This window comes from Pyrus communis, chromosome 17, assembly GCF_963583255.1.
Source record: "Pyrus communis chromosome 17, drPyrComm1.1, whole genome shotgun sequence".
NCBI lineage: Eukaryota > Viridiplantae > Streptophyta > Magnoliopsida > Rosales > Rosaceae > Pyrus > Pyrus communis.
The window spans coordinates 13310632-13321001 of record NC_084819.1 but is presented as its reverse complement, the minus strand read 5'-3'; the positions used below and the strand labels follow the sequence as shown (position 1 = coordinate 13321001).

General features: G+C 40.4%; 2 protein-coding genes across 2 annotated transcripts; both read right to left on the bottom strand.

Annotated features, from left to right (window-relative positions):
* Positions 1–2781: 2781 nt before the first annotated feature.
* LOC137723662 (cyclic nucleotide-gated ion channel 1-like) lies at positions 2782–5410 on the bottom strand. The gene is made up of 6 exons (XM_068462861.1): positions 5052–5410; positions 4683–4913; positions 4307–4590; positions 4026–4137; positions 3670–3909; positions 2782–3387 (listed from the first exon to the last, which is right to left on the bottom strand). Exons 1-6 carry the CDS (start codon positions 5394–5396, stop codon positions 2971–2973), a joined length of 1629 nt encoding a protein of 542 aa, XP_068318962.1. The 5' UTR covers positions 5397–5410; the 3' UTR covers positions 2782–2970.
* A 2421-nt stretch (positions 5411–7831) lies between these two features.
* On the bottom strand, positions 7832–9802 carry LOC137723156 (cyclic nucleotide-gated ion channel 1-like). Its single transcript, XM_068462329.1, has 5 exons — positions 9098–9802; positions 8729–8959; positions 8416–8636; positions 8212–8374; positions 7832–8095 (listed from the first exon to the last, which is right to left on the bottom strand). The coding sequence occupies exons 1-5, from the start codon at positions 9476–9478 to the stop codon at positions 7832–7834; spliced, it is 1260 nt and encodes a 419-aa protein (XP_068318430.1). The 5' UTR covers positions 9479–9802.
* Between the last annotated feature and the right edge of the window lie 568 nt (positions 9803–10370).

The following is a 10370-nucleotide window of genomic DNA, read 5'->3' as shown; positions in this document are numbered from 1 at the left end:
GATTCCAGAATGACATACCTTACACCCAAATCAGCTCCGAATTGGCACCCATGCAACAGCGCATAAGCCTCCGCAGCAGCCGCAGAAGGAGCTTTGATAGCATACCGCGCTGCAGCCACAAACTTGCTCTCCATGTCCCGCACAACCATCCCGACAAAACCCTTCTTAGAGGCCTTGGACCAGCTAGCATCCACATTTATCTTCACAAAAGGAAAGGCCGGAGCACACCACCGCGCAACCGGGGAAACCCTCCTGCCGACGCCCTCTCTTCTAGCCCCATCCATAGCCCTCGCACCAAAAAACGAGCTCACAGCCGCAGAGATAGCAGCCAAGACTTTAGAAGGATTAATGGACACCCCGTTGAACACAAATTCACAGCGAGCCTTCCAAATACACCAACAAGTAAAGACAATATAAGATCGCCTCCAATTGGAATCACCAGAGATGCAAAAATTCGGAGAGAAGACCGCCAGAATCCAATCCAACCAATTAGGGAGAGACAGACGATCCATTCTATAACCCAATGCCCCACCAAACCAAATTGGTGCTACCCAAGAGCAAGAAAGAAAAATGTGCTCAATAGTTTCATCATGGCAGCAGCAAATAGGACAAGTAGAGACCTGAGAGGACCTCCGTCGGAAAAGGGCATCCCGAGTAGGAAGACAATTATGCACAGTAAGCCACAAGAAATGTCGCAACTTGGGGGGCACCTCCAGCTTCCAAATCCCTTTCCATAACGCCTTGGGAACCTCACGAACAGAAGGCCGCCGCTTATCCCTCACTGTCATCGATCTGCTTTGCAACCATCTGTAGCCCGACTTGACCGAATAGCACCCATTCTTACTCAGATCCCAGATAAGCCTATCATTACGACTTAAATCCCCAAGAGGTATCTCCTCAATAGCCTGCAAAGCCTCCCCCGAAATGAACGGCTGAAGAAAGCTAAGATTCCACCGCCCCGATTCCGGACAGATAAGCGCGCTGACCCGTAAACTTGGAGTAACCGCAACCTGACCAACCGGCACCGGGTGACCAAGGGGTAAGGAAGGAAGCCATCTATCCTGCCACACCCGCACCTCCTGACCACCCAAAATCTGCCAATGAGAACCCTCCCTGATTAAGTCCCTGCCACTTAAGAGGCTTCCCCACGCCCAAGAGGCACGACCCCCCTTCTTCGCATCCCAGATCGAGCAGTGGGGAAAATAACGAGCCTTAATCACTTGAGCCCACAACGAGTCCGGTTCAGTTATTAACCGCCAACACTGCTTAGCAAGCAGAGCATCATTAAATTCCTGAAAATTTCTGAAGCCTAAACCTCCCAAGTCTTTGGGTAAACCCAAAACCTCCTTTGAAACCCAATGAATCTTGTGGGCTCCCTCCTTGCAACCCCACCAAAATCCAGCCACCAACGCATCCAATTCCTGACAAACAGCGGCTGGGAATTTGAAAATGCTCATGGGGTACGCCGGAATAGCTTGAATAACAGCCTTAATTAAAACCTCCTTACCGGCACGGGATAGAGTACTTTGCTTCCATCCTTGAAGCTTTTCCATAATTCTCCCTTTCACATAAGCAAGACCACGCTGTTTCGATCGACCCCATATAGCAGGAACCCCCAAGTATGTCCCCGGATTGATAACCACCGCCATACCAAGAGCACTCCCCATCTGATCAGCATTCACCTTCGGAACATTTGCCCCAAAGAAAACACTGGATTTCACCAAATTAACCTTCTGCCCAGATGCCTCACAAAATTTGTCCAGCACATTCCTCAGATTCCGACAGTTATTCATATCAGCCCGCAAAAACAAAAGGGTATCATCAGCAAAGAAGAGGTGAGAAATCATGGGTCCAAAACCGCCCATCTTGACACCCTCCAATCTACCATTGTCCACCTCACTCTGAATAAGTTTGGAGAGAACCTCCCCCACCAAAATAAATAAATAAGGAGAAAGAGGATCCCCCTGACGAAGACCCCGCGTGGGCGCAAACGTCTTCCCTGCCTGCCCATTTAGGAGAACATCGAACTTCACAGACGAAATACATCCATTAATTATCGATCTCCATCTGCTACTGAACCCCATTTTCTCCATAACAGCATCCAGAAAGTCCCATTCAACCCGATCATACGCCTTCTGCATATCAAGTTTAATACCCATTTCGAATCGATTCCTTGCTTTCCTTCCCTTCAGATAATGAAACATCTCATGGGCTATGCCAATGCAATCCTGAATTTGTCTACCCGCCACAAATGCATTTTGGGTAGGAGAGATGATGTTTGGTAAAAATACCTTCAACCGGTTAGCAAGAATCTTTGACAGAATTTTGTACGAGTAGTTGCATAAGCTGATGGGCCTGAATTGCGACACAAATTCCGGATTAGGGACTTTGGGAATTAGCACAATGTGAGTCTGATTTATCAAACCTGTACCGGCAGAATCCAGAAACAACTCTCTGACCAGATCCGAAACATCTGCCCTCACAATCTCCCAGTAACTCTGATAGAAGATGACCTAGAAACCATCAGGGCCAGGAGCCTTGAGACCTCCCATTTGCACAGCAGCGTCCTTTATTTCATCTTCCGTGACCGGCGCAGTTAGCTCCTCATTCATTTCAACAGAGACCAAGGGAATAATGCAATCTAGCAGCGAACCCCATGTACGACTCCCGGCCGAGCTAAAGACTGAAATGAAGTGATTATCCACCAATTGGCGCACCTGAGACGGACGATCCACCCAATTCCCATTCTCAGCCCTAAGCTTCACAATCTTATTTGGATTGCTGCTTAAACCTTCATTACGACTGTAACAGCCAATGAAACTCACCTAAAGAGCTTTCTCTATTACAATTGTGGTACAATTGAACCTGACAGGTATTCTTGTGTTTTGCTAATGTTGAGGAAAGTAGATGACGTTTAAATTCTTTAAATTTGAAAAATAGCTGAATATATAAAAATTTTGAATTAAAAATCTAGTAACTAGTTATTTCCACCGTAGTAATATCCTGTGTGTTGAAATGCGTCGAGAACCTAGAGACAATACGTTTTAATCTGGCAGCCCTGATTGCAAAGACTTCAACTTTTTCGTGGGACTTGACAGTTTGGCCTGAGATGGGTAAGCCGGAAAATGGGGTAGATGTCGCCGCCCAACCTATAAGTTCTTTTCCATAAACATCACCTTTCTCAAGATATGCAGTGCTTGACGAGCCACTTTCGCCACCAGTAGTAGTAGTCTTGTAGGTAAGTACGCTGCCCTGCGTGATGAAGAGCATCCTATCTAGTGGCTCCCCCTCTCGAATAATATAGGTACCATCAGCATAGCTAACTGGCTCAAGATCCTCCATGATTGCATCCAACACTTGTCTGTCCTTGTTTTCAAGCCCTGGCAACTGGGGTTAATTCATACATGTAATTAGAAACTTAAGACTACATCGATAAGATCCAATAAGCAACATCATTTTACTAAGACGGATGATAATCAACTGTTTAAAAGTAGACTCACGAAAGCACGCCTAAAGAACTCAAAGATGAGTTCATGCTCCTATCTATACAATAGCTTGAATTCGATAACTAGATTATTCGAAAAACCATCTACTGCCACAGGTTTATAGAGCACTAAATAGAGCTATGCATATGGAGAAATTGACAGAGATGGGACATTAGGAATTTACTTTCGTTAGTGTAGCCAAGAAGAGATGGCACTTCAAACGTCTCTGAAGTTTCCGAGGAAGTAACGAGAAGATATTCTCTGCAGCAAGACCTTCGTCCTCTTCAAGTGCTTCTCTTACCAAGTCCCCAATTGCATATTCTACCCACTCCCCTGTAAGACCATATTCGGATACCATGAACTCTATTCGTGGATATATGACTCGCATCCGCTGCCATATTCTGCTAATTACCAGCATAAATGTCTACACCACAACATGGAGGTTTGAAATTGAGTTTATTAAATCCTGAAATTTACATGCATATATGTAGAAACTACTCAAAAGAAAACCAGATATAAAAAATATAATTCATCACCGACTTGCACATGTCCAAGCAGATACATGAATAGTAGCAGGCCACTGATCGAAATAGAAATTACAAAGACGCTTTCCCATGCATTGGTACTAGAGTTGAGGTTTGAACCAAAAGAACTGCAGAATTCATTGGAGCAATGTATTAAAACAATATTTGAAAAGGGACAACTCATTGGACGGCTTGCGTGACTGAATCTTGATGGTTAAACGTCCGCACATCCCATGCACTGGTGTTTCGTGTGAATGATGCAATATCTAAGAATAAAAATACTTATGTAGGACAAACCTCAAATTTCGTAAGCCCCACGACAAACACATCAAGAGTTTTTGAGGAAAATCTGTTGTTCCCACTATGCCAGACTGAAGACTGTCAACGAATATGCCAAAATCGTATGCCATTGGATTTGGTGGATTTGTTGGACATAAATCATTTAGAAGTGTGACGTTTCTGAACAGAGTATTATCACATTGTAAAGTACTTAAGTTGCATCCATTTTCACTTCGACAAGTAGAGATCCAACAATCTATCTCTCGCTGAACAGAAAAAAAGTACCAAAATGCCCCGAGTACCTAACAAACCAAGAACAACATTTGTAGCTCAACGATATTTACAAGCAACTTAGGGAGCAGTTAAAATAAACTAAGATAAGACAATAACTTACATGACTAGCAAGGATGTACATGATGAAATTTAATACACCCGAAATCCATATTTGCTTTCTCCTAGCAAGTTTTGTGCTACATTCACGGGTATCCTTGTTAGAGTGCTTACATATTTTGTACATTGGATAAGCTCGTGGAACATATTGCAATAGAATAAGTGAGTTCAAAAACTTCATTCTATTCAAAGATCTTGAGTTCCTCGTTTTTGGAAGGAAAATTAGAATTACAACCTGTACACAAATGCAAACCAATAGCTAAACTTAAAAGAGTTGTGTGACTGAATCAGCAAAATCAAATTATCCTAATTCCTCATATATGACTTAATAGATTACGAAAAATAATTTACCCCATAAAAGTAATTGGCTTACTTGTGGAATAGGAAGAACAGCTAAAATGTTAAGCATTCGGGATTCGGGTATGACGTCATCTAGGAGACCTTCCAAAATGTACGATGTGTACCAGGTAGGCAGCACATAACGGAGGAGGTTAAGTAGAAAAGGGAGATCAGTAAATGATCGCAAAACAATAGCTATAATCTTTAATTTATCGTCTAACGCGAAACACTTGATATTTTCATTGATGATGGGAACGTACAAGAACAAAGTGTCCAGAAGGATAGGGCCGATCAAAATTGCAATCGCAATAAATTTAGCAAATTCATCCAATTGTTTGGACCAGTTTGATCCATCTCCTCCAATCCCTTTTGCAAGCATTATAATTTCATAACCTGGCATCCTGAACAATTAATAAACAAGAATTAAACATGCAAAATAAAATCCTATTTGGAACAACCATATTGATCGGATGCAAAAATCCTTTGTTTTAATTTTAAAAGGAAAAAAAAATGGAAAAACCTGTTAGAGATATTAAAAAAAATACGATACCTTGTAAGGTTGATTGACTCGTCATCTGAGGGCTCTATTTTTTTAATGGGTTCGTTAGAATCCATCATAACTTAAGCTTACTAAGTTATGATGAGTACAAGATTCTCTGAACTCTGAATGATCTTGAATGAGGAGCTTATTGAAATTACGACAGAGTACATATGTTAACTACAACCGCTATAAGATGGAGTATAAGTAGGCTAGGGGTTGAATGGACAAATTAAGAAGCTAGTTTGCTATGGTTTTGGAAATATGCAAATGAAGATATCATGCAGCAAATCCAACTGAAATTTAAGATCAAGCATATATGGTGGAAATTTAAGATCAAGCATATATGGCTTTGAGGCAAGTTGTTAGATTTATAATGGTCAATGGGGTCTTGGTCGTTTCCCAATTACGTACCTTTTCCCATGTGTAATTGTGCTCAACAACCAGAGAAATACATGGGGCCCCTTGCCAACTGTCCCGGACAGTGGATGAAATGCGAATGGGGTCTTGTCATTTTCGCATGGAATGGTTGCTTCAGCCGAACTATAAATTTTTGGATTCCAAGTGACGAGTTAAGGTCAAATTGGATTTATGGTCTCCGTGATGATAAGGTATTCGGAAAATTATCCCTGTGGTAAAAAAATTAAGATTTAAATTTTTGTGGTGAAGGTTATTAGCAAATTATATTTACTAAAACCCAGTTGGTTTCTGGCACTGTTCAGCAATAGTGTCCGGACGGATCTGCCCCTGGCTTTTTTGCTTTCTTCCGTTTCTCTCCCTTGCTTCGTGCGTTGGAGAGACCCTTATTGTTATCCTTCTTTTCTTCGGGATTCTTTCACTCTTTGGCCACGTGTTGATCATCCTGAGTATCTTATTTTTCCATTCTGACTCCCTCTTCTATTTTACTTTTTGTGTAACCATCCGGCTCTCTCTTCGATTCCAGCATTTTATTCTTACCTAATCCACACTGACAGCAATGGTACATGCCTTTCCACCAAAAAATAATTAAAAAACCTTACCCCATCACATCTCGCAGAAATGATGCATGGCTTGCCACAAAAAAATAATTAAAAAACCTTACCCCATCACATCTCGCATCAATGATGCATGGCTTGCCACCAGAAAATAATTAAAAAACCTTACCCCATCACATCTCGCATCAATGATGCATGGAAAATAATTAAAAAACCTTACCCCATCACATCTCGCATCAATGATGCATGGCTTGCCACCAGAAAATAATTAAAAAACCTTACCCCATCACATCTCGCAGCAATGATGCATGGCTTGCCACAAAAAAATAATTAAAAAACCTTACCCCATCGCATCTTGCAGCAATGATGCATGGCTTGCCACAAAAAAATAATTAAAAAACCTTACCCCATCACATCTCGCATCAATGATGCATAGCTTGCCACCAGAAAATAATTAAAAAACCTTACCCCATCACATCTCGCAGCAATGATGCATGGCTTGCCACCAAAATATAATTAAAAAAACAAATCTGGAACATGTTTGCGCTGTTTGATGCCAGCTTGCCCGTTGCTTTTCTTCCTTTGCACAGCCTTCCCATGCGTTCTCCACTGTTTTGCCACGCGTCGATCATCGTGGATAAGTTCTCTTCAATTGCATCTCTCCAAATCTCCTTCAGTTTCTAGTTTAACCTAAATATGAGATTTCTGTTAAACCTCAGTTAAATGTAGGGATAAAAGTGTCCAACCACTCTTTCTTTTTAGCCTTCTTCTCTCTTCCCTCTTTCTGTCTCTGTAATCTTAAAAACGTAGGAATAACATTATTCGAATGCTGGGGTGAAGAATAGATAATCATAGAGGTCAGAGACCCAGATTTTGAACCCAGATTTAATCCAAGATGCTGCCTACACCCTTTGACCCGGTGCCTACACTCTTGGACCTCTACGAAGGTAGTAATTTCCCTCTCGACCTGCGTTTCAGGTCCTCCATGATTGCATACAACACTTGTCTGTCCTTGTTTTCAAGCCCTGGCAACTGGGGTTAATTCATACATGTAATTAGAAACTTAAGACTACATCGATAAGATCCAATAAGCAACATCATTTTACTAAGACGGATGATAATCAACTGTTTAAAAGTATACTCACGAAAGCACGCCTAAAGAACTCAAAGAGGAGTTCATGCTCCTATCTATACAATAGCTTGAATTCGATAACTAGATTATTCGAAAAACCATCTACTGCCACAAGTTTATAGAGCACTAAATAGAGCTATGCATATGGAGAAATTGACAGAGATGGGACATTAGGAATTTACTTTCGTTAGTGTAGGTGTAGCCAAGAAGAGATGGCACTTCAAACGTCTCTGAAGTTCCGAAGGAAGTAACGAGAAGATATTCTCTGCAGCAAGACCTTCGTCCTCTTCAAGTGCTTCTCTTACCAATTTCCAAATTGCATATTTTACCTCCTCTTTAAGACCATATTCAGATACCATGAACTGTATTCGTGGACCTATGACTGGCAGCCGCTGCCAAATCTGAGATGTTCTGGTAATTGCCTGCATAAATGTCTACACCACAACATGGAGGTTTGAAATTGAGTTTATTAAATCCTGAAATTTACATGCATTTATGTAGAAACTACTCAAAAGAAAACCAGATATAAAAAATATAATTCATCACCGACTTGCACATGTCCAAGCAGATACATGAATAGTAGCAGGCCACTGATCGAAATAGAAATTACAAAGACGCTTTCCCATGCATTGGTACTAGAGTTGAGGTTTGAAGCAAAAGAACTGCAGAATTCATTGGAGCAATATATTAAAACAATATTTGAAAAGGGACAACTCATTGGACGGCTTGCGTGACTGAATCTTGATGGTTAAACGTCGGCACATCCCATGCACTGTCAACGAATATGCCAAAATCGTATGCCATTGGATTTGGTGGATTTGTTGGACATAAATCATTTAGAAGTGTGACGTTTTTGAACGGAGTATTATCACATTGTAAAGTACTTAAGTTGCATCCATTTTCACTTCGACAAGTAGAGATCCAACAATCTATCTCTCGCTGAACAGAAAAAAAGTACCAAAATGTCCCGAGTACCTAACAAACCAAGAACAACATTTGTAGCTCAACGATATTTACAAGCAACTTAGGAAGCAGTTAAAATAAACTAAGATAAGACAATAACTTACATGACTAGCAAGGATGTACATGATGAAATTTAATACACCCGAAATCCATATTTGCTTTCTCCCAGCAAGTTCCTTGCTACGTTCACGTGTTTCCTTGTTAGAGTGCTTACATATTTTGTACATTGGATAAGCTCGTGGAACATATTGCAATAGAATAAGTGAGTTCAAAAACTTCATTCTATTCAAAGATCTTGAGTTCCTCGTTTTTGGAAGGAAAATTAGAATTACAACCTGTACACAAATGCAAACCAATAGCTAAACTTAAAAGAGTTGTGTGACTGAATCAGCAAAATCAAATTATCCTAATTCCTCATATATGACTTAATAGATTACGAAAAATAATTTACCCCATAAAAGTAATTGGCTTACTTGTGGAATAGGAAGAACAGCTAAAATGTTAAGCATTCGGGATTCGGGTATGACGTCATCTAGGAGATCTTCCAAAATGTACGATGTGTACCAGGTAGGCAGCACACAACGGAGGAGGTTAAGTAGAAAAGGGAGATCAGTAAATGATCGCAAAACAAGAGCTATAATCTTTAATTTATCGTCTAACGCGAGACACTTGATATTTTCATTGATGATGGGAACGTACAAGAACAAAGGGTCCAGAAGGATAGGGCCGATCAAAATTGCAATCGCAATAAATTTAGCAAATTCATCCAATTGTTTGGACCAGTTTGATCTATCTCCTCCATCTCTCTTGCCATACTTCCCTTTTGCAAGCTTTATAATTTCAGAACCTGACATCCTGAACAATTAATACACAAGAATTAAACATGCAAAATAAAATCCTATTTGGAACAACCATATTGATCTGATGCAGAAATCCTTTGTTTTAATTTTAAAAGGAAAAAAAAAATAGAAAAACCTGTTAGAGATATTAAAAAAAATATGATACCTTGTAAGGTTGATTGACTCGTCATCTGAGGGCTCTATTTTTTGAATGGGTTCATCAGAATCCGTCATAACTTAAGCTTACTAAGTTATGATGCGTACAAGATTCTCTGAACTCTGAATAATCTTGAATGAGGAGCTTATTGAAATTACGACAGATTACATATGTTAACTACAACCGCTACAAGATGGAGTATAAGTAGGCGAGGGGTTGAATGGACAAATAAAGAAGCTAGTTTGCTATGGTTTTGGAAATATGCAAATGAAGATATCATGCAGCACTGAAATTTAAGATCAAGCATATATGGCTTTCATGCAAGTCGTTAGATTTATAAGTAGGCGAGGGGTCTTGGTCGTTTCCCAATTACGTAACTTTTCCCATGTGTAATTGTGCTCAACAACCAGAGAAATACATGGGGCCCCTTGCCAACTGTCCCGGACAGCGGATGAAATGCGAATGGGGTCTTGTCATTTAATTTCTTATTTATTTCGCATCGAATGGTTGCTTCAGCCGAACTATAAATTTTTGGATTCCAAGGGACGAGTTAAGGTTAAATTGGATTTACGGTATCCGTGATGATAAGGTATTCGGAAAATTATTCCTGTGGTAAAAAAATTAAGATTTAAATTTTTATGGTGAAGGTTATTAGCACATTTAACCCAAATATGAGATTTCTATTAAACCTCAGTTAAATGTAGGGATAAAAGTGTCCAACCACTCTTTCTTTTTAGCCTTCTTCTCTCT